Genomic DNA, 25,183 nt, shown 5'->3' with positions numbered 1-25,183 from the left:
GCTCTTCGCGCACAGCTTTTGCATGCGTTGTCCTCGGGTTTACCTGTACCGGGGTCTGAAAAAGCCCATGTTTCTTTTCAATTGCGTATAAGCACCGAACCCATTGCGTTCGGATGGATGTTGCAGCCAAATAGTCGAAAGCTTTCCGTGCCCAGCGGTCGCGAGGCATAGACCGGAGGCGGCCGTGATACGCCAATTTGCTGGAGGCCTCCCTCGCTTCAAAAGAGGACCAGCACCAGGTCATAGCAACCCTGCCATGACATCCCAGAGCAGTCCGAGCAACATCGCGTTGACGCCTTTCCAGCCATTCCCGCGTCGCTGCTGGGAAGCAGACCACCGCGTTTGCGAAAGCAATGCGAAGGTTAGAACCGGGCCCGGGACGTGTACTAGCTACCACAAATCTCATAATTATAACCCATTAATTATCCATTATAATCCATAATTATAATCCCATCATTATAAGGCTAGCGGCGCCACATTACGGCTACGGGCTAGAGCTTTCCGCGCGAGTGGCTGTTGTTGGCTCGTGCGCTCCTGCGGCTTCCTTTCGTTGGCTTTTCACCGTATTCGCCATTTTGGTCAATCCTGTGGCGTTTACTGTTCGCGGCAAACGCCAAAACGTCGCCCAGGCGAGCTAAAGGTGTTGCGCCTGCGCTTGATCACCGGCGCTAAACTATTAAAGCGAGTCCGTACAAGAAGGAATTGATCCGGCAGCATTCTCATCAAGGTGAGCCTTGCTTTCGGGGATTCCGCAATCCACAGGAACCGAAGCGGCGGTGGCGTAGGAGACGTTTACTAGGCACGCTGATCGTCGAAGTGGTCGATGCTGGGTTCTGTACGTTGCGGGATCCATTATGAGCGTCTCAACCCTGGCCCGTCATCTTCAGTGCTTTAAGGAGGAGCTCAGCAGCAGCCCGTTGCCACAGCGATGAGCATTGAGTACCTGCGCGAGTACGGAGACATGGAGCCCGGCGACTACGACGGCACCGCGATGCCCGGCCCTCCGCCGCCACCACCGCCCCGGGACGAGCGGCAAAGGGACCGCGACAGGTGCAACCTTTTCAAAAAAATAATTTGCACGAACATACACGCTGTAGTAAGTCTCTCGCACCAAACAATCACACTGCCCTATGTTCCCGCTGCTTTGCAGAGACCGACGGGGCGAGCGAAGCAGAGGCCGAGACCGCGACTACAGGGGCAGCGACCGCGGCGGTCGCGACCGGGACCGGGACCGCGACCGGATTTTGGACCGGGACTACTACGACCGCCGGGACTACGATGCGGTACGTACCGCTTTCTGGTTTGCAGTTCTGCGCCGATCGGGTGCATCCCGCGTCTCACCCGTCCGGTCCCCACGACGCCCTTGAATCCCCACAGTCGCCGGCCAGCCGCGACATGGCAGCCCGCGATGTGGACTACCGCGACCTGGACGAGCCGGACCGGTACCGGCGGAGAGAATACGACGACGTGGACCGCGAGCGGCCCCGGCGCCGCGAACGTGACCGGGACCGGGACCGGCTGTACCGGGACCACTCGTGGGACCGCGACCGCGGTCGGGACAGAGACCGTGACAGGGACCGCGACCGGGACCGCGATCGAGTCCTGGACCGCCGCGACGAGATACCGAACAGCACCATCATGGTTCGGGGCATGCCGGTGGAGACGACGGACGCGGAGGTAAAGGCTTCATTTCGCGAAACTTGCATGTTGGACTGAGCTGTGGATTCTGCCAACCGCGATCAGGAATGGCGTAGGCGATATCTCTAGTGCGCTTACGTTTATCTGAAAGGCCTATAACCAAACTGCTTTAGCTGACAGAACGCTCATTGCGTAGCGTCATGCCAAATTATCAATGTAGAAGCAGGCATTTCTTTGAGATGTAGGTATCATAATGGCTAATAGTCATTGGCTATTAATTGTTGCTATACAAAGTACGCAACATACTTTGTGCACTATTAAGAACCACAACGGTTAAGAGCATAGCCCTCTACTAAATTGATCCAACTAATACGAACACATGAGGGTAATTGTACATCCCTTCAATGCTTTATCATTCTTTGTAGCTGGACTCGTGTGGCCATTAGAAGCCACTGTAGCCACGTGCAAGTTCATTATGACGTGACAAAATACCCGTTTGTGTTGTACGAAATCCTTCTGTAGTATGTTGCATAGGTGTAGAGACACCAGGGGTGTTTGCAAAACTGTGAGTATTATTTTTTTCTTGAAAAGCCGCGCAGTGTGTAGAAAGGTGCGCAAGTTACCAAGCCCCGTCTGCTGCTAATGTCACGGTGTGTTGCAAATTTCGTTTGCGCAGCACAAGCAACATCAACGCATCAGTTGGAGTTGGAGTTGGGATGCTTCTATACAGAATTCAGCAGGATCGTGAATTGAGTAAAATTGCAAAACCATTGCCTGATAGTTTCAAAGAGTCAAATATTTAAACTGCGGTCAGTGACAAGTCAAGAATGCAGCGAAGGCTGTTCCCACCAAAGCGATCTGTGCAGGGTGCTCCAGAGAAAGCTTCCCAAACATTGTCCCGTGTTCTTATTTTTAACAGTTTTGCTTATCCTTCTCTGCTTTCATTTTATTTCAGATTTCTCAGTGAGTTGGCGTTCTTTTTTTTTGTCCACGCTCACTGCAGCACTCGGCATCCTTTCTTGTCTCATTTGTTCAGAGGAAAATGGAAGCCCACCGGCATATAATCGTATTACAAATGTTTGCGATATACAACTGGTGCAGGTTCTTAGTGGAGGAACCAGCTGCTGCAGAGATGGGGGTTTGGTTTTGTTACCTGCCGGCAATTTGGCCTGACTAGCAAGGCAGACAATGAGGCCAGCTGTCTTCTTATTGAAAGATGCGGACCATAAAAATGTAATCTTGTTGAGTAATTTGAGTGAACAAAAAAAAATACTTTTTTGGAGTCTATTAAAATAAAGATTCATACGGACAGCGATGCAAATGTTTATGACGAATGCATCATTGTAGACTGGAGGCACCCCAGCAGCTGGGCAAAAGCATTTTGCAGTCACGTGCCATGCATACAAACTGCCAGGATCAGGATGTAGATGATGATATATTATGCAACAACTTCACGCAAAAAATACCAGGCTGATGGTACAGCACTATCAGCCAGCTCAGCTTCTGATCCTGCAACGCCAAAGTCTGCTGCAGGACAAACATGCATATCGAAGAGTGATTAGGATAGGGATTATCCTGATGTTCCTTCCAAAAGGCCTTTTTCTTGTCATTAGCTGGGCGTACAGAAATGTTTTGGAAATTAACAGCGCAAAGTAGACAAGGACGAAGGAAAAGAAGAACACGACACTGGCGCTGCGCCTTTCCTTGGTCCTTGTCTGTTTTGCGCTGTTAATTTCCGAAACATGAATCCCCGCCAACTTGCCCGAGTTTCTCTTGTAGTACAGTGCAGAGTAGTGTTGGCACATTTCAGCCCAGAAGGTGGGCCAGAGACTCCCGACTCACGCATTGCCACCAGGGAAGAAGTCTCCCGACTTCACAACTGCATCTAAATTTGAATATGGCTGAATTCGTAATAAATGAGTAGCATACACATTCAGTGACGTGGCATTATTCAACATTCAAGCTTGATTACGGAGGTGACAAGAAATTACTAGCGAAATTAAAGAAAAAAAATAGTGCCACTGGTGCCTTTTTACCCACTCTCTGCATCGGGGTCTGGCCGGATACCATATTTATTTTATTTATTTCTGAATCTACATTTCATATTATTTATTCATTTATTTTTAACATCTTTATTTTATTCATTCATCTTTATTATTTATTTTCTTTTTTATTTAACTCTTGTTATCGTTAGTCGTACAGGAAGGGGTGCATGCTTTTTTTAAAATTTTATTTATTATATTACCCCTTGTTGATGATTATCAGTACAAATTGAAATGCGAGCAATTCCAAAACCACTCAAATGCTTTGTTCTGCTTTGCAGGTTCACCTGCATTTGCAACAGTGACCTAATTCAGACTCCAAGAAATCATATGCTTCAGGCTACTCCGTGCCTAGAAACTTTGACAGAGCAATTGCACCTCTCACTTCCACTATGCATAACAGGCGTTTGGATCAGTTATTTCTTGTCCATGTTTTAATTTATGCTAGTGGTTTACTCCAAAGCAATCTTGGCAGAACCTGCTGAGCTAGTAATTGTTGTTTTATTAACAGCCTTTAACTTGCACTTTAGAACACGATGCGAGCACCTGGTAGTTAGCGGATGTGATTCCACAACACGGCCTCTGAGATTATGTCAGGCCACCCACTCTCGAGAGCTAATGAGGGGGAATTCGCCGCTGCATTCTGAATACGTCACTGTCTACAGTGCATCTTGTGCTGGGTGTGGTCGCTATCTCGTGATCGACCCTGTGCTTGCTTAGTGGGCACCACAGGTAATTAGGGCATGTATTTTCTCAGTAAATGTGGGGTCTGTTGCATCGTTTGCTTCGCTATATGGGATGTAGGCCTTTGTGATGCTATCATACTCCATTTCATACGTGGCAGGCAACAGTACTGTAAAGGCCGGAGGAACTGCTTGCATCTGCGACCTGAAAATAGCGCGTCGCATGTAAAAGAGATGGGCATGTGTCACGTGATTCGATGTAACAGTGTCATACTTATATGTTGCAAAATATGACATATTTATTACTTCGGAGGTGTTGCAGATACGAACCTATTTACTGCCAAGTGGGTGCAGTGACACGTTTCTGTGACCAGCAGTCATACTGCACCGCTCATGCTTGCAATAATAACATTGTAGGTCGTATACTGGAAGCACAAAGCTGCGCAAGTAATAAATAACTTGGGATGGTCCACAAGTTGTAGTTATACAGTAGAACCTTGCTGACATGTTTTTCAAGGGACCGCGGAGAAAGGCTAACAGCCGGGAAAACGTTAGTGAGGAAGGCCCTAAATTGCCGCAGCAACATCAGAAACATCCCTGCATGCAGCTATAATTAAGAGGCACGTACTATGTTCCGTGGCAGTGGCCCATTTCCACGTTTAATACGCTTCACCTCATAAAATGTCTGTGTTGTGGCCAAGTAGACTTTAGGGAGCCTGCAAAACCTACAATCGCGCTGTGGTGCGCATATTGGAACTGACAATTGCGTACTTCCAGCATTTCACATTTTGGAATTTGCATCTGCACTGCTAAATTTGCTTGACTGCCACATTTAAACACAACTTATGATGCGAGAACATTACAGAATGGCAAAGTATCAAATGGGAACGCAATACATAGCCAATAGGCTTTAGGTTGGGACCACGAAAACTCAGTGTAGCAGCCGGGAAAGTGCAACACTGAGGAACATAGCAATGCAGTTCCACTGTATATGTAGTAGTTATTCCGTAGAAAGCATTGCAGATAACGAACAATTACAGTGTGAAATGTGTGGAGTGAGATTTCTAAGCCTGTACTACCTGCGTACCTTCCACAGCTTTGTCCGCTATGTATGATATGGAGTACATGGTAGTTTCAAGCCTTATAATGTGTAGAATGGGGCTGGGCTTTCTTTTTTGCTCGGTTCGTTAACACTTTTGTCGTGCATACAAAGTTATCTTTTTGTTTTCCCAATAGATTGTCACTTTAACATTTAACTTTGACAGTGCCTAGAGTGGAGAGCTGTTCTTGCTCTATGGCCAAGGGGCAGACACGCTCATTGGCCAAAGCAAGTTGGCAGACTTTGGTTAATCCGTCCTTTCGTGCCTGCAGCTTCGCAATGAAGTGGTTCGCTATGGCCTTGAGCCTAAGGACATCAGGCTTATGAAGCGCAAGGATACAGGTGGGCATCCTTTGTTATTCCTTCTTTATTTGCGTGTGTTGCAAAACCATTTGTGACCATTAATTTCCCTGTGATTGAGTGCTACCGTTTTGTTTTAGAATGTTGCCATGCAGTTGCACTTTTGTTGTTTGTATTGTCAACTCACAATCTGAAATGACCAGTTGTAGTACCTGCTCATATATTACGGACTTTTATGGCTTGGACAAAGCTAAAAATAATTTATTAGTCGAGCAGGGGTGCATTTGTTATGTGCACCCGGCAATTACAGTTCTGCCTGCTGTGACGCGTTTCTTGTAATCATGTGTTCCCATCTATTGTGCCTCCCGTAAGCAGAGCTTAGCTTTGCAGGAAACCATGCATCGGATGCATGTTTCTAGTCTGGAGATTATGCTTAAACAAGTATTGACTAATGTCTTCAGATTCAGGCTGTGAAGTGCCTTTTGAGGTACGTAGACATGAAAAAAGTACCTTCCTTATGCGAAGGTAACAAGGTCAATATTAAGGACCTTCACATATCGTATACAAAGTCAATAATCAATCCTTGTGCAAACGTAATCTCTAATGGGTTTAATTGGGAATGTGCCTGTTTTGTGCCATTACTGCGAAGAGAGTGCAAAGTGTGTTTGGTCTTGCTGCTCATTGAAAGCGCATATTTGCCCTACAGAAAGAATGCCAACATCTAACTGATTTTTCTGTAGCCTTAAAGGGACACTAAAGGAAAATATTAAGTTGAGCTAGATTTAAAGGTTAGGCTTCTGTAATGATGAATTTGTCATTCGTACCGACAACAGAGCTCTTGTAAGCGAGAAAATGATGAAAATGGAAACTCAGGAGTGGCGCCCCCTGTTGGGTGGAGTATGGTGCCTCTCTCATAGGACCTCAGTGTCCTGGGTGGCTGACACTGCAGACAAGCCAGAAGACGAAGACAAGATGTCAGAGCAGACGAGAGCACCTGCACTGCTCATAGCAAGAGAGGGAGTCAAGCGGGAGGCAAAATGTTTGTCTAGAGCAAGCCGAGGAGGGTTTGTTCGAGGAACACTGCCTGTGCGAGTTGAAGGAGCAGTGACTGATTCCCAGAAAGCAGCAGAGGAGAAGGCGACCTGGAAATTACGTTACGTCCTCAGTTATGGTGCAGGCGATTCAAATTGAGGAGTGGTGGCGAGGCTTTTGGTGGCAGTTTTCTACACAACAGTGTCATGTATTGGCATTCATAAGACAGTGATAGACTTCTAGACAGACAAGCTATCAATCTAACGGAGCTTAATATTTTCGTTTAGTGCTCCATTAAGGTGACAGAATTGTTATATGCAAAAGCATAAACACAGTTCGTAGATGCATTGCTAATCCTCTTGCAAGCCCAACAAGGATGTTGACTAATTTCCTGAGGTTTCTGTTTGATCTGTGCTTTGCGAGTGTGCATTCCCCTCATGTGTTGTTACTGAGTCTCACTTCTGGTGGGTCTTGTAATAGATGGCAGACAACTGCAAAGGGGGTTACATAGATTAGACATTTGTTTTGAGTTCCTGTATTAGTTGTCCTGCAGATTGTCATACAGCATAAACCGCTTATAATGTAAGTCGCTGAAGTCGCTCATTTCTGCACTGTAAGCGGTGCCACACTATAACCGAAACATTTATTTCAAAGACCATGTAAGTGCAAAACATGTTGACCAAGCAGCCGCGTCTGTCCATTAATCAAAGCCTGTGACTGGGATGTACCCTCACTTTCGTTGACTAGGTATTTCATCTCGCACGGCTGCCCTATAAGCGGCATGCGTATAATACATAGGCATGCTTATAATACTATGGGAAGATAAAGCCGAGTTGAAGAGAGCATTATATCCGGTCCTGCACTACAAGCGGTTACGTTATAAGTGCTCTGTGCTGTACACTGTTTACAGTTGTGTCATCCTGACTTGAGATATTGCAGGTAGCTTTCGGAAAGGGTAAATAAAGTAGCAATTGCTCTAACTTCATTGTAAACCTTTTAGGTGCCATCATGATAAGACACGTTAGGTTTTACAACACAGCTTCATTCGCATATTCAACTAGGGGTGTGCAAATATTTGAACTAAATGCTAATTGGACAAAGAAATTAATGTAGCTTTTAAATACCTGGTATTTAAAAAAATAATTAGTGCCACCTAATATACTCATCCTGCCAATGTGGGCTCCGGAGATTTGCATGTGACCGTAACACAAATTGCAGACGTAGCACCATTGTGCGCTGTAGTGGCAGCATTGGTGCCACATACAAAACACTACTGTGGAGTTTCTGTAGCAATATTTGTCAAAGTAAACCCTTGTTGCAGCAGGATCGCTCTGCTCAGAGTATTAGCGTGAAAAGCAAACCGGCAGAAGCTCAGACTCAGTGAAGTGTGTGAAGCAGGAGCCTTGTCCTAGACGGGTATGGAGTAGGGATTCCTTCCTCTCGGTTCATAACGGCCATCATCTTCTTTATTTCTTCCAAGTTGCTCAATAACTGGTATGCTATTATCACAACTCTTATGCAGTGTCCACCTTGATCAAATTATTATGTACAATAGAACCTTGTAGATACGATCCCATTACGTACAATTCCCCAGCGCCAACGTTCGCGATTGGGAACACAGAAAATGAACCAATTGAATTATCTTGCCAATTCATGCGTTCCCGGAAAACACTATCTTTCGGCACCAACATTCAGTAAATTGCCAAACTGTGACGTTATACGTTTTCCGCCTGCTACTTGTAGATGGCATGTAAACAAGAAAATGTGTGGGGCACCCACAAGCAGTAGCCACCTGCCGTGACAGCTTCACCACAATACTCGCCCACCCATCTCAGGCGAAAATGCTGGCGCGCACTCGGTTTCTTCTTTCGGTGCCAGCAAATCTCCTCCCGGGTCATCGCACGCCACGTTCACTATCGCTATTGCCGCGAGCCTCATTGCGATAAGCATCTTCACCTATATGTTTTACAGCGGGTGGGACGTAGTGTCGGAAGCGTACCGCGTACTTATAGTAGGCGATAACCCAAGCGCCCCACCGTTCCCTGCTGCAGGTGACACAATGTGACCGTTACGTTTCGCTCTGGCGGTATTCAGTGTCACCCACCAGCTCAACTTCGTTTCTGTTTCTCGTTGCCGTCATAGAACGCTACGCAGTTGACATCTTGCCTTATGTACATGTTGACTAGAGTTGAGTCTGTCAATTTTTTTAGTTACTTGGGATCATACCGACTAGCAAGTTTTTTCTTACTTTTTTTTTCCTGAATGTATGAACGAGGTTCTGCTGTATATAGCGGATCATTTTTCGGCTGTTCTGTGCACTTGACATGAAACAGTTTCACGACCTGTAGTCTGCTGCTGAAATCTTGCCATGTAGGTGTAGGTACACAATTGCATTACAGAAGAACAAGATGCGTTGGTAGCCTTTCTTTTTTTTCTTTTCAGTTGTTTCCATTATTCATTGCCTTCTTTCTACTGTTACATATGCTCAGCAGTGCAGATAAATTTGCAGGTTTGTGTTTACAAAATGTGTGTTTTCTATGCAATCTGTAAAAGGCTGTTATTTCTCAAACCTTTTCCTGTATTTGCGCTGCATTTAGCCCTCTGTGTTTGTTTGTTTCTATGGAATAAGCTTTGGGTTATAAAACTCATCGTAACACTGCATCATAAGCGCTGTTGAACTTGAGTTTAAATTTCACTATTTGCACACTCCTAGTGGTGACCCATTCACTAGCAACGCTGGCTTGAACTAGCTTTTAATATTTATGGGGCCATGACTGGGTGGATAATTTGTTTTTAACCCCACGAAACAAATATTTCGCTTCACCTTATTGTCTCCCTTATGTGTTCATAGGAAAGATAGTTATGCGAAAAGCTTCTGATGGTATCAACTACACTCAGTCATAGAATATTTTTGTATGCATATATTGGTGCACTGTGCAGTCTACTGTTAAGGGGGGACACGGCTCTTTGCGGCGAAAAAATTGCGAAAAAATCGATTTTTTGAAAACGAAATTTTCGACATCTACAGCTAATATTCCTTTAATTCACCAAGTTTCGAATCTCGGGGAAGAGTATTTCGACCGCAATATCAATTTATAACATCACTGTGAGCTGAATTCCGCGCAAAAACAGCCCTTTATATCGCGGCGCGTAGCTCTTTTTCTACGCGCGCGATCGCAGCCATCTTGGTCTCGTTGGAAAGAGCAGCCTTCCTTCTTTAATTTCCCGCCAAAAGTGACTCCGTCGGTACGCCAGTGACGTTGAAATCCGGGGAGAAAAAAAGCCCGAACGCGCGATCCGATTCGTTGACTAGCGCACGTGACCAAAAACGCGCGCTGTGGTTGGCTGCGCGAGGTTCCCATCGTCTGCTCCACTCCGCAGGCGACGCGACTGCGCGTCTCGTAGGTTTGTTGGCACCACGCCCAACGATGTCCGATCCACCGGGAAAGTTCGCCACGAGGCACAAGTTCGGCAAAAAGAAGAAGCGATCAGCTTATAACTTTCAAAAGCGCTCCATTCCTTCTGAAAGCTTTGAGAGTAGCTCGCCGCCAACCGCAAATGATGCCGAAACCGCGGACGATGCCGAAGTAGGCCTAGCCAGCTCAGAAATGAAAACGTTACGGACAGCGGCCGCGTTCGGCGTGACACTGCAATGTTGCAGCGTGCGGATTTGTTGCAGAGGGAGATGAATGCTCAAAAAAAACTTCGAGTTCTTGCGTCAACGCCAGCAACAAAGCGGGTGTTGGATTTGCACACTCGCGCCGACGGCGTTGCAGCCGCGCCAGTCGACGCCGAGGCAGGCTTCGCTTTCCTCAGTAGGACTCCGTAAGCGGACTGATGTCAAGTGCAAGGTGTGCGGCGGCAGCGTTGCAGTAGGCAAAAGCGAACGGTAATCTGGCCTCGCCATAAAGATCGTTATCACATGCGCGTGTCGCGGCGATATCGCGTCGGCATGGAGCTCGACCCTCGTGAACAACCTTGCCGCGCGCGCGATGCAAGTCACCGGGAATCGGCGAACGGCGCTAAACGATGTTTTTGCCGCATTTGGGTGGCCGTGGTCAGAGCGACTACATTCCTGGTAGCTTTTAGCCATTTTCACTGCAAAGTAATGCAAAATTATTTCTGCACTTTTGATTAAAAGTGAATGTATTCCTTTTTTCTCGTTTTCTCAAAACACCGACTTTTCACTTGTACACAATGTAGGGCCAGATTTTGGAATTTATGCTTTAAAAATTTTCAATTCTGCTTTAGATCAGACAGTAGGGTAGCCACAATTCGAACAGTAAAGATTGAATTGCTATAAAATTACTAATATTTGATATTTCAAAATAGTATTCCTACCATTATGTTCCTTATGTTTTCTAGTACCCAGGCAGTGCCAATACGAATTTCGTAGCGCATTTCCCCCCCTATTGTTTCTGCAAATTATGAACAATGAATTCCATTTATCTTCAGAACTAAATGGCCTATTGGAAAAATAATTACATATTTGAAATCAGCACAAAAGTCTTAACAAGAATGGAAGGTTTCATGAATATTGATGGAAAACATCATGAACATTATTTGAATTAGTGTCCCCCTTAAAGAAGCGAAAGTTTCATTCTTGCCTGGTTGGACCCCTGTATCATCCTTGATCAATTTAGTATTCAAGCATTTGCCGTAATCACTATGAACATGTCCTGAAATGTTTTTCTCGTTTTCTCAAAACGACATTTTTGATGGTAGTGTAGTTTTGGAGTGACGATATCTCTGGTTCTACTCATCTTATTGCAATAATTCTTTTTTCATCAGAAAGGTGGACAAATTGGGAGTGCAGTAGGCCTAAAATGTGAACAAATATCATTACAGAAATTTTGAAAAAGTAATAATTTCTCCAGGGTTTCACTAATGCCTTCTGCTTACAAAAGTTTGACATGCTGTAACTTCGGCATAAATCAGTTTAGAACATTCATTCTTGTAGCACTGCAACCTCTGATCATTCAACATCATTTTGATGTGCCAGTCTCCTTCATTAACAGCCAGCATTGTAGAGAGAACTTGCCTCCAAATTAGTCCATGCAAAAAAACATGAATTGCTTATATTTTGAAAAGTACTTGTTGCATGGGAAAACAAATTGAATATTTGAAATCAGCATGTCAAAATACATAAGTGATGGAAGTTTTATCAAATTGTGGCCACAAATAAAAAATAAAAATTTAAGTGGGGTGTCCCCCCTTAAGGGGAATATTTAATGACTAATAAAGCGAATTGAGGCCTTTCTTTACTTCAGTCAGAAAGAAGCTGCTGATGTGATCCATTGATTGTACATTTACGCATTATACATTAGTTGTGGGCCTTTTGTGTCATGTCTCGGGGATAACTGAAGACAAAATATGAAGCGCACATTTGCTTTTTAATGGTGTACCGTACTGTACAGTAAAGAACCACAGGTCATACAGGTTGATCTGTGGCCCTCCATTGCGGCATCCTTGATAGCACATCTGTAGCATTGGAGTGAGAAATTGCATCAGTTAGTGCTTACTACTGTAGCCAAGATGAAAATGTTCATGTTCAATTTGCAGTAGGTGTGTAATGCATGTCGCATTCTTTTTGCATTTGGGTGTTATGTAGGAGACTTGCTTGTCATGTAGCAGTGATTGCTACGTTTTTCAGTTAGTAATAGAGATAAAAATATGATGAGGCGCAAGCACACATTGGAGCAGAGATAAAATGCAATCCGTTGGAAGTCATAGAGACCACTACTCATTCTTGCTTAGTGTCTAAAAAAAAGAAAAAGAGGTTGATCATTGTTTTGGCAGTCGTGCTCAAAAGTTGGAGACGGGAAATGGCTACTGGTCCACGAGTACCTGATGGAACTTGCATGCCAACAAGAAACTTAAGAGGCTGAGGATTCCAGAGCAAGCAGTGGGAAAAAAGATTATAGGCATAATGCTAGGAGTCTGGATGATGGTAGAATGGCTTAGAGAAAAAAAGGGGGCAGCTGATGTTCTGGTTGCGATTAAAGGTAACAAATTAAATTGGGCAGTCTTAGTTATGTACAGAGCACAGTGCCGGAAGTCTCTAAGTGGAAAATAATGCTTGCCAAGGGAAGGGAAGTGCATTCAAGGATGGCAGCGGGTGAGGTGGTGCCATGAGATTGGGTCTTTTGCAGGCATAGGACAGTGTCCACTAATGCGAAGCAGGGGTAATTGGCGATTGCCTGCAGTGGACATATACATAGGCTGATGATCCGACGCCTCTTATTATGGTGACAGACAGGCACAGTTGTGTGCATCAATTGTGACTCACTGTTATGAAATACGAGTTTAGGTGCTTATGTAAGGCTGTCCCATTATTGGGAGTGCATGCCATGTGAGGTAGTGGATGGGTCAAAATAGATTCTTCCTTGGACGCCAAAAGTGGTGAGCAGGACATGTTTGCTAGGTGCCACGTACTGCTGTGTTATGTTTATGTGAAAAAATCTTTTGCAGTTCTGGTGGAACATTTTCTGTGTACAGGAGCGTCTACTTATTTTTGAAAAGCAAAACACACTGCCTGCCATGTCCGAGTCTTGACGTTTGTGAGACGCACTGAAATTGTCAACGTACGGCACTGCGTGCCTTGTGGCCCTGCAGGATGAAAAGTTACACGGCACTACCCATTGTTAGAAAACCCTTGTTAAACAAGCAAGATCCGTTCGATTCGATTCGCCCTGCACTTTGTGAGCTGGTTTGCTGTAGTTTCAATGAAGGTTCTGTGCTGGTACAGAGCAGGCCTGTCACTCACTGTAGGGCACAGGATGAAACAGTCTGTGACGTTCAGACACTGGCATGTTGCACTAGTGAAACAGCAATATGCAGCAGCTGCCAAACTACAGAGATTAGGCTTAACACAACCAAAACTAACACCAGGGCACCTAATGTGTGTCACTCTTGTGTGCTTGTGTCAGGCGCGCTAAGCCTGAGTTTTTGTAGTTCGGCAGCTGTTTCATCACATGTATCTGTGTCCATGTTGTTCTTGCATCATGATGTTTGGTGTGGTGAGCTCTGTAGAGAGATGTAGCAGTAAGCCCAACGCGCAGCCTTAGTTGACTCCCGAACTAGCTCAGGAAGTGCAGGCAAATCGAACGGACCTGCGACAAAAAGCGACGGACAAGCCAGACAGAGAGAAGCTGTGCATCCCAGAGCCGTCGCATCTCGCGCAGCTCGGGTTAAACTCTCTCTCGGGCCAAGCCTTGCCAGCAATCCCGCCAGCAGCTGAGCTGGTGACAGTGAGGCGATTGCTCTAGCTTCTCGTGCGGAACGAGGAAGGACAGCAGCAGACGTTGGCATCGTACCACCAAAGGGGAGGGCCGAGCACCCCGTCGGAAGCACGCACTTTGTCGTTGTTGTGGTGTTCGCCCTGCAGTGGTGTGGTGGTGTGGTGCTTCTCTCTCACTCACTCACTCTGTTATTTTACTTTTTTGATGGCCGAGTGGCAAAAGTACTAATGGTGCGCTCCCTTGGCTTCTGTGACCACCCCTTTGTAGGTGCCTCCAGGGGGTTTGCATTTGTGGAGTTTCGCTATCTCTCCGAAGCGGTTCGGTGGAAGGAACTTACAAAGGTGTCGTCCCCTCGTTGCGCCGCTTCGGCCACTTGCAAGAGTGGCCGCCCTCCGGCCATTTTCTTCGTTCCCACCACCTCCTCCTCCTCTTCCTCGTCAGCCCACTCCGTTCCCGGTTTCTCTGTGTCGGTGCCGGGAACAGGGTCCTCTTTACTGAAAAGCGCGCGTGCTTTGTGGCCTCGGCTGTGCCAGCCAAGGTGCTCTCGCCCTGGCCGCGTGTGCTACACAGATGTCTTGCAGTAGTGCTGTCGGCACTGCCGCGTTGGAAGAAGAAGCCGTAGAGTTACATACAGACTTGCTATACGCCTTTCGCCAACTTTGTGCAGTGCCTCAAAACGCTATGAGTTTTATCAGCCAACCAAAACAAAGAACCAGAAGAATGGATCCTCCATTGTCCGTCTCTGATGGGAACTTCTCAAAAGGATCATTGGCACACAGTTGTAGTTAAGTTTAGGGACACATTAAAGAACACCAGGTTGTCCAAATTATTCCGGAGTCCCTCGCCAATGCGTGCGTCATATAATATCATCGTTGTTTTGGCACGTAAAACCCCACAATTTATTTTTTTTAGCTGAAAAAATAAGAGAGCTCTAGCCCTTGCTGCACTGCACAGAATTGTTGAGACAGAGTGTAAAGGAATAAAGCTAGCATGGCAAGTGTTCAACTGCACCGGGAATGATGGAAAGCATAGGCTTTTGGATTGAAATTGGCTTGACCGCCCATCTTACCAGTGGGATTACTCAAAGCTTGCTGCATTCCCAGATGATACACAAGGCGTGGTTAGGATGAGAGCAGCCTTATTATTATTATAATTTTTTTTTTCCCTGTCACAGCTGCCGGTTAGATTGAACGTAGAAAAAGTGGAGTTGGAGCAACCCAAATTCAAATGCGGTACATGCTCAATCAAAGACTGGCACAAAATGTCTTAGAAGGCGACATCACCTCAGTGAATCAGTCCCTTCTGTGCATTATGAGGCGACTGGGCAGGCATTGTACGTAACATGTACAGGAGGCCACGCTGTCAGCTTAAATTTTGTTACGGTTTTAGCCTCCAGCTCTCTGACTTTATTTTTTTAGCTTACTTTATCGGTTTCATAGCTCAGTTATGTTGCCCGATCGCCACAAAGGGGCTCTGTACTTTTCTTCTTTTTTTATGCACCTTCGCTCGTAACTATATCATAACGTTGCAGTGATGATGTCTGCCATTAATAGAGTGACCTTTATCGTATTGAGTAGATGAACAATTGGCATCTTCTATTTGTTGTCCTGTACTGCCCAGGACTGCCTGAAGTGCTGCTTTCAGCTGATCATTGACGTACGCAGCTTTTTTGGAGGGTCCTGGTTTGTTGCGGACAATAAATTGAAGGCATCCAGTTGTTCGCAGCAAAAAACTCTCAGCCCTTCAGTTAGGCTACATTGTCATGGCATTTGTTAAAACTTTGGTTCTTAACGTATATAAGAGAGTGTATTAGCACTGAGTCAGTACTGTTGCTGCGAAAGGAACCTGTGCAGCCGTAGTTGCATTATTCAATCCACTAGCCAAAATGAGCCAATTCTTCCCATCATTTTTCCCGCTGGAGGAAGTACAGCTATGAAAAATGTATGTAGGTACTTGTGCCCTGCTGCTGTCTGAATAAGTTTGTATGAAACTCCATGGTGAAAGGCTGTGTTTTATTTGCCGAATTCCACTAGAGTTGCTTAAAGCTATGTTGAGTAGCGCTCTGATCGGCGCCTACGATGCCACGTGCAAGACATCTGCGGCACAGGTCACTAGCTAGAACCAATTTGGAGCCAAAAAAAAAAGTCAAGTGCTTTACATTACATTGAATTTCTCCTTGATAGCTTAACCAACAAAGTGCTAGTAGTGTAGCATGCTGTCAGCAGTCCCATAGGCTGATTCATTTGCCATTAATCACTGGCAGTCAGTCAATGTTTGTGACCGATGTTAGCTTTCTCTGTAAATTGTGCACTTCTAAGCATTGTTAATGAATGCAGTAGAAATATTATTGAAATGTGACTATAGAAAGCACTATTCACTTTGAACCCTATATTATTTTAGAAATTGTTGAGAATGTTCCCATTGCAAGTGAAACAGCTGTAGTTTACATGCCACTTCAATTGAGGAAGAATTAATTTTAGCCTTTCTTGCACAACTGCAGTTTCGGCTGTTGCTGCTTTAGTTTGCGGCCAGACGGGCTTTATCAGCACAATAAAGCAATCTGCAGTGGGGTAAGAAAAAGGTTTAGGAACTGTGAAACAAAGCCAATGAGTGTCACCTCCCTAAGTCATGCGACCATTGAAGGTCCAGCTAGCTGATCATGCTTGCTTTCCGTTCAGGCTTCTCACAGACTTTTTTTAAACTAAATGCTACAGCAGACTTCCATTAATTGGACTCTGGTTAATTCGATCCTGACCAAAGGCTCCAGCCTGTTCCCATTTCTGTGGGCCCAAACTTTCGTTATTTAAATTGTAAAATTGACTTTAGCCCTATAATTTGAACTTGAGTAGTCAGCATGCACGCATTTGACTCATATGGTGACCCCAATAATGACCCTTTTAGTGGCAGCATGCCTCGGTGGAGCCTAAAAAACAGTGAACACGTCAAAATCTCCCACCAAAAACGCCAGTTACCGGCCTGCCCTAGAAAGGCTTTCAAGCAGTAACGGTAGCTTGCAATTTCCAGTTACAGTGTTTACTCAAACCTAATACATGCAGTTTTTTCCCCCCGTGAAAACTGGGTTGAAAATTGCCCACACGGTGCATTCGGACGCAAAACAAAAACAGAGTTCATGGTGTTTGTACGCTTTACCGCACAACACGGCTGCATTGCCGCAAAGCCCAGTTCACAAAAAAAAAAGAAAACCGTGCAGCCAAGCTGACTTTAAAAAACTGGCTGCCATTCTGCAACACTCAATAGACCCTTTCCCATCTTCACTGCCGAAAAAATTGGGTGCACGTTAGATTTCTACTTTGTTTAGGAGCTTTCATTTCAATTCTACATTAGTTTTGTAGTTTGGACCTCCATAGAGTGGGCACACGTTTGGTCTGGGGTTGTGTTGGAATTGGGCAAATACTGCCAAAAACATGAGCCTCTGTCTATTGCTTTTTTTTGCATCTCGTTTGATTCGACCCGCCAGATAATCCGAACAATTTAATTGGTCCCATCAGAGTTGAATTAATGGAAGTTGACTGTACTTGAAATGATCAGGCTTAGTTTGGCTACATGCGAGTGTATGACTATTGCCCTTGCATTCATATGCAGGCGACCTGAGTTTGGAAGATGCAGAAGCGGAGGTTAATGCCCGAGTGCACTTTTCTTTAAGTGGCTAGAGTTTCTACAAGTTGCAGGTTTGCTGCACGAGACTGACAAAAGAAAGATAGTGGTAGGCTTGCTCACTGGGCAGCATTTCTGGCACAGCCGAACGGCCCCCGAACGATGCACCGAGGCCTGGTCAAGTTTCTCACAAGTCCTGGCACAACAGTGCCGAATGCAGGGTGTTGAAACTAGGAAAGATTTTCGTGCAGCGTCGCATGTCAAAAAATATGGCCAGTACCTTACCTGCTTGTCTGTGCCCCTGCTGCTTACTCGTACAACAGCCTCGAAGCTTTCCATCCCTTTTCCCGTACAGGGCCAAGCTTAATCAGGCAGAAAAAGGAAGTGGGGAGCCTTGGCATGCTTGAGAGATCCTTGACAGGCCTTTGAATGCATCAGTTCGGAGCCTTGCCCGTCACATGCAGTGTCTCTAGTTGAACTAGCACATGATGCAGCACTTTGGCCGGAGCCTTCCTCGCCGCCTTGCTATCGACTGTTGACACAACGACATACTCATTGTGGTTCTGCTCTAGGTAGAAGACCTTGCATTTTTGTTTTTAATTTTTAGCTTGTGCCACACATTCTGAAACCACAGTTGAAGCATGTTAGAGCTATACACACGACAGAAGACGTTTTCTCTTCATTATCTTCTTCTGCGCAGCAACTTCTTGAGAAACAGTAGGAGAAGCAGTGTAAAGCCCCATCCACACTGGCGGAAAAATTCGTGCGGCGCTCCGCCAGCGTTGAAACACAGATGTGTCAGAGCTGCCACACCAACTGGCAGTGAGCCGCTGTGGCAGCCACGTGATAGCATGAAGATGTCGCCTCCTCTATTTAGTGCGTAGCTGCGAGATTCCGCATGCTTTTTCCTTCGTCCGCTCACAGATTCGCACTGTGTTTACGTTTTTCGTTCTTGATGCAACTCATGTCATGAATTATTTGTTGCATCGCAAGCTGAACAAGGACAACAGAAAGGCACATCTGACACACAGAGAGCTGTGTGTGTCAGATGTGTCTTTCTGTTGTCCTTGTTCAGCTTGTGCTACAATAAAATATGTCTTACCAACAAGCCCCTATAGCTATCCTCATCATGCCATGAAGATGACATAGCCACTGATCGTAATTGTGTTGGTGTGCTCCCTTCTGATGCCGTGTCGCCCTATTCTAAAGATGAGGAGAATGAGGTACTTAGTCACCTGTGCACCTTGTATTTCGTGTCCATCTTGTACAGACTTGGATGTGGCGCACTATCTCAAAAGAAGGAAAACCTTTCCATTGAAGCGTCTCAGCTTAGACTCATTTATTGTAAAAAATCAATCGTAAACCACGACAATCAAAACAAGCGCGCACGAGACCAAACCAAGCAAACCAAAGCGAGCACAGGCGAGAGCTGACCCGAGCGTACGGTAGTACTGAACAAGCGGTCCGGCTGATATCAGACGCGAGTACAAATCGAGTGGTCAGGCAGGTCCGCATGACACCAGTTTCCTGCACGGATGTCACTGAAGGAGCCACTTTTGTTGGTGTGCTTCATTCGCGGCTGCCATGGCAAGCTGCGAAAACAAGGACCCCAGGACTGATCCTTCCCTTGATACAAAAAAAAATTCCACGGCGCGGCACGTGTGTGTTTCCGTTAGTGTGGCTGGGGCTTAACGTATGCAGGTTGCAGTGTGGATGTGAAGGCTGTTTCACATGCTGTGGTTTTTCACCCAGCCTCGTTGAGATTTCTGTTGCAGTGTTACTGCTGAAGCAGTGATGTTGCATGTGTCACCTCTTGTGCTTTTGCGAGGGACCCAACAACACTTTTTAAACACGTTAAATAAGCTTACCTAGTTCCTGCCTAGGCAATGTTCTCTGGAACTTTTGATTCTGTAATTGCAGCAGGAAGCCTCTTCTCTCACTTATTTAAGCTTTCTAATTGCTAATAAAGATGTTACATCTTGGATGTGCTAATTATTTTGGCATGTTAAATTTGTTTTTTAGGTTAGCTTTAAAAGGACTGTTAGGACTTCCATGGAAGCCACGCTGATTTTCGCTGCTATGATGACTCCTAGCTCCGCATTGGCACAGGGGCAAAAAAGGAACGTAGGAAAGGAAAGGATGACAGTGAAGCTGTGACTTGGGCAGCATTTTATTGCTGATAACTTGTCTCATAACGAGACACATTCAGAAATGTAGAAAAATATTTACTAGGTCATGCCCTTAGTTACTATGCGCTGCCTGTCTTTCATAAGAGTTTTTTTTTTTTCCTCGCAGAATGTGAAACAGCCTTCAGGGTAATTCGTGGGGGGATTAGTTTCCTCGGCACGAAAACCAGTTCTAGGAGGCAGGAGAAAATGCCAGGTATTTCAACAAAAATGACCACGTAATGCGGTAAATGTCTTTTCTGGCAACACAGCGTTAGAGGCAGCTAACATAGCAAATTGTGGGGATCATTGACTGACTAGTTACCTTCCATTAATTAATTAATGTTGATTAATTATTTCATAGGTATTGTTGTTATAGGAGTGAGGACAAGTGTTTCTTGAGGCATGACCACTCAGTATAAATCGTGAGATTAGCTCTAGTTTCACAACATTATGCCTGTTTGATTGATGCATGATTCACAACGCCAATGCCAAAAATAATTTGGGTAATGTTGATGTACAAGTTTTGGAACAAAGCATTCAGGTGCAGAATGTGCCTTGTAAAACAAATAAGCTGTGTCGTTATGTCATTAATTAGGTAATCAGCGGTCATCAGGAATATCCTGGTATCAGCTGCCTTAAATTAATGTTTTAGCTTGTGCACATACATAGTGCAGGTTGCAGAAGACTACATAGCAGAGATGTCGACAGCAGTAGCAGTGCCGCCAGCAACATTTTGTGGTGGTTTCTTGAACCACAAAGCCGTGGAACTGTTTTTGTGTTTCATGTGGTTATGCTGTTGCCAATGTGTTTATACACCAGCAGCTAGATTGCACAGAGCCTGCCATTGCAGCTAGGTTTGAACTCGTTACAAGGGGGCGCCACTGCTGCTGCTGTCATCTACGTTTCCGATAATGTGGTGCTTCATAAGTAGCTGTAAATAAGTGAACAAGGTAAAACTATCTAACGGTTTATTGCCAGAAAACAAAAAGACATTACAGCCGCCGAACTGTCTTCAAGTAAGTTTAATCATCTTTTTTGAAATAGCTGGTTTAATTCATGTGATCTTGAATAGCTGTAGCTGTTTGGGTGTCACTAGTTGGTGTGTCATGCTCAAGCTGTTGGTCGCGTCATGCAAAGAGATGCCTAGATATGCTTGAACACTGGCCACTCAATTAGTACACTTAATCTCTTCGAGCACTTGAGCTTGTCAGTGCCTCGTAAAATAACCTAATGCTTGCTCAACAGTGTAAAGCTATTCTGGCACACATCCTGCTTAATGAGAATCCCTGGCTGAAAGTTGTGCAAACTTACTCTAGGAACGCTACAGACTTGTTAGTTAAGACCCGCATTACTGCATTCACTGTGATGAGACTGTCAATATTAGAATCAGATAATACTTGTGGCATCACTGCTTCAGGTGATGATGGGTTTATCGAACACACCAGTCACCATTGTCAAAGCAAGTACATGCAGTGAGTTGGCATGCTTAAATAGCCGATGAAAAGGGTACCCTTGCTACTGAGCAAATAAAATAGTTGGGCACAGTGTTATATAGCACATACCTGCAATAGTTCTCGGCGTTTTTTTCTTGCAATACTCTTGTACTCGCAGAAGCAACCTTATCACGTCAAGTTAGCCATTAGGTTGTGTGAACGCAGGGCTTAGGGTAAGGTGAGGGTGGTGCATTGAAGGACATTGCTAATGCCAATGCTTACACTTCTCATCAACAAAGGATGTGGCCAGAGTAGTCTGCTACTGCTTTCTTACTGTTGCTTTTATAATTAGGGTCATTGAAGTAGTGCAGTACCACTCAAACTTCAGTATTGGTCAAGCTTCACTATTAATCATCAAAACACACTTAATAGATGGGACATGAAAACAAGACTGCAATCTGTCCATTGTAGTCTCGCTGGCAGGCATGGGTTGTGCATGCTCCCGTTTTCGTTGCGCAACCTGCAGTGGTGCTGCAGTGAGGAGTGCACCAGCGACGGTGCACTCGTTGCGACACGGTGTTACGGGGAGGCAAGACAGACAACACACGGATACGACGAGAACGAGAGGGACAGTACTAACGCAGTCATTCTAGTTCTTCTCGTGTGGGTGCTTTGTGTACCTGCCTGTCCTTACTACAAGTTCCTACCAACTTACTTGGCTCTCTGCCATCCTATGACAAGTTGGCCTAGAGTCCGTGATCAGAGAAGCCACGTTTGAATTGCTACGCAGTGGAATGCATGGAATGCATTCAGATACATGGAATGCATTTCAGATATAATTTCAGCATAACGTATGGCATTGCAGTGTCAGTCATTGTGTATGCTGTAGAGAGTCGCAGTTTTTATCCTTGCCGAAGTGTGTGTCGCATGGTTAATTAAAGCAGGAAGTCTTGCGATGTGCACTTGGACCACATTATGGTGTCCTTAACGTATGGTGCGAAATGGGCAGGGCGACGGCACTCTGAAAATATGTTGGAAATGCGTTTCTTGTATTGCTGTTTGCAAGGTTACCAAGGTGGCTTATATGGCGGCTGCCTTGCTGAAGTACACGAGGTGTCACTTTCTTGCAATGATGGAGCCACCTTATGGTGTTTGCTCCTAGAGTTGGATTAAATTGCTGTTTACTGGGCAGCGTCTCTGAGCTGATTTGGAAGGCACGCCTTGAAGTGATCCTAGGTGTGTTGTCGGCACCAGGTCTCACTAGACAGTCGCGAGAAGCCAAATTGCCGTGTGTCGCTTGTCTTGGGAAGATGCAGTGACCAACATCAGGCATTAAAGACGTGGTGCTGAGGGCAAAGAACTGACAGAGACCAGGTGATCACAGTTGCATACCTGCCAAGTCTCCTGAATTTTTTGTAAAGCTTAGGCATCGGGGCTTGTTTTACTATTTTACAAATGTTGCGTCAAGTTTTAAAAAGAAAATCCAATTGCAGAAATGTTAAAGGTGCTGAAAGAACGGGCAGTGCAAGGTTGCAAAAAAAAGAATGCTCAACAAAAGAAATCGTGATGGTACCTGCGCCGCCCTCTAGTGGCAGCATGAAATGCCATAAGGTATAAGGATACTTACCTTGAAGACTATTTAGACAAAATCGTGACAGCAATGTCTCCAAAACAGTCACTGAGATCTTAAAACAATGTGTTGTCTGTAAGTTTGCTGTTGTAAGCTTGCTGTCACTGGTGTGTGCATCTAGAGATAAATTCTCGTTAAGTAAGTGCATATCCATCCTGCACAAGTTGTGTTTGCAGGGAAAACTTAAAGAAATGCATGCTATTCGTCCCCTTCATCCTGTCTGCCTGAATTTTACAAATTGTTAAAGTTCGCAGGTTGGCAGGTATGCAAATGAAATTGCTAGTGGTCCTCGCTGGAAAAGAGGCAGTTGAAACTGTTTTGCCTTTTAAGAGTGTGAAGTCTGAGAAGGAGTCACTCTTGTCCTCGTCACTGTTTCTGTGGTGCCAAAACCTGCTTTCCCGAGTGTAACGATTCCGTGAAGGAATGCCAGAAGCAGATGCGTTTGAGTCTGTTAATTGGGCAAGCTTGTTGAAAAACAATGGGCTGAAAAAAATGCCGAGATCCAGAAGAGGCTTACTCATTTGCAACCTTACCAAGGAAGAGGCTCACCTCATTGTGGTAGACAAAGCAAGGCAGCCTGTGTAAGGCCATCTCGCATAGTTTTCTGTACATTGTGAAAACAGAGAACAGGAGCATCCTCCGATTTCAAGCTGCGGTGGGCTAGGAAGGCAATGATGGCAACATGTGCTAGTGTTATGGATGGCTTTTGCTGTTTGTTATTGCATGTTGGGAAAGAAAAATTCTGGGGAGGGGGGAAGCACAAAAAAAAAAAAAACCTCCGTGCTGGACTGAGCCAAGACAATTGAGGCGCCACCTCTCCTACAAGGGGTCCCCCCCATGACCGGGTGTTCGGTCCACCGCGGCGGCGGCAGCCACTGTTGGGAGCGAAAATGGACGGACAAGCGTGTGTCCCACGACGGCCCCTGTGCTGACCTCTGGCGGTGTGCCTGTCTGCTCTTCCGTTGCAGGGCGTCATTCAGCTGGGTGACATGCGCTGCACACTTCACTACAGCATTCCTAAGGACGGGTTTGGCGGCGGCATGGAACGGGGCGGAATGATGGCCCGCACCGACTGGAACTGCAGCAAGGTGGGGGTTCCCCCTACCTCTGCGCTGTTTGGCGGTGGCTACTAAATTCGGGCATTTCCGAAACTCGGGTGACAATTGTTTAATGCAAACACCTCTACAGAGCCCGAGGTGACAGTGAACAGCCTTTCCCGAGTCACATTATAATCTTATCCAGCAACACTGCACCATGACGTGTAATGCTTTGCCTTCTTTTTCAGTGTGGGGTCAACAACTTCAGACGCCGGGACAGTTGTTTCAAGTGCAGTGCCACCAGGGAAGGTGAGTGTGTGCAAGCCGGCTTGCTGGTTTTGCCAGGGGTGAATGAACGAACGAATGAAGCTCCATTTCGAGTTGGAAATTTGAGTAGTCCAGTCCAACCCACACATCGCTACAGCTATGTGAACTGTGCTAGCTTCGTGCCTGCCCACTGTGCAGGTTTGATAAGTTATATGCAGTAGCAAGTTTGATAGGGGATAGTATGTTCTAGATGCTATAGTTAGCTTGCCACGGCCTGGCTATGAGAACTGAGTGGGCATTAGAATTGAGTATGTGTGGTATATGAGACAGTAGTGTTTAGGTTGAAACTATGAAAACATGAGCAGCTTAACAGGTGGGGAAAATGCAGTGATGAGGCCACATATCGGCGTGGTTCTACTTCATATGGTGATGTACAGTAGGAACTTACTGGTATGCTCTGCAAAAATTCATAATCCATTGTGTCATCTGAATGAAGTATTTGCACTGTTCCCCATAATTAATGCTTAAACTTGTACACATCGGCAATGAATCCGTGACATTATACTTGCATTATTACTGATTTCATTTGCCTCAAATGATGTTCTCCTTGCTCCATTTCGCAGAGGCAGAAGCTTCGGGCACGGGCGATGGCTACGACGAGATTAGCTCTGTGCCAACGAACAGTAAGTACACATTGACAGCATTGGGCCTCGACAAGCTTTGTTAGAGCAGATGTGTGTCCGGCGTTTCCTGCAGTTTCTCAAGGAGCACAGTTTGCTTATCATATAGTTGTTCAAGAATTCTTAAGCAACATTTTTACAGGTTTTGTTTTGTAGGCTGGCACTTCGGGAACCTTCCAGTTTGCTGGGAGAGTCTTGCTGTTTCTTGCGAGTGCTCCTTGGCTGGGGTGAAAGCTTATAATTCAGAAAGCCACAAACGTGCAATTTTCTTTCTTATCTTGCCATCAGAAGCACAACTTGCATTTCTACCCGATTGAC

General features: G+C 45.5%; 1 protein-coding gene across 3 annotated transcripts in view; it reads left to right on the top strand.

Annotated features, from left to right (window-relative positions):
* Positions 1-560: 560 nt before the first annotated feature.
* Positions 561-25,183, top strand: part of LOC126528503 (RNA-binding protein 5) — a 67,936-nt gene continuing 43,313 nt past the window's right edge. For 2 of the 3 annotated variants that reach the window (XM_072284280.1, XM_050176376.3), the window contains exons 1-9: positions 561-727; positions 888-1,050; positions 1,151-1,283; positions 1,378-1,677; positions 5,735-5,804; positions 14,303-14,376; positions 23,850-23,969; positions 24,167-24,227; positions 24,809-24,868. In XM_072284280.1, the coding sequence (XP_072140381.1) occupies positions 929-1,050; positions 1,151-1,283; positions 1,378-1,677; positions 5,735-5,804; positions 14,303-14,376; positions 23,850-23,969; positions 24,167-24,227; positions 24,809-24,868 (940 nt within the window). In that variant the 5' untranslated portion in view covers positions 561-727; positions 888-928. The other variant, XM_050176377.3, reaches the window with a different exon arrangement.

Source organism: Dermacentor andersoni, chromosome 9, assembly GCF_023375885.2.
Source record: "Dermacentor andersoni chromosome 9, qqDerAnde1_hic_scaffold, whole genome shotgun sequence".
In the NCBI taxonomy this organism is placed as follows: domain Eukaryota; kingdom Metazoa; phylum Arthropoda; class Arachnida; order Ixodida; family Ixodidae; genus Dermacentor; species Dermacentor andersoni.
Note: the sequence above shows the minus strand (reverse complement) of the source record. Positions and strands in the feature narration are given on the sequence as shown.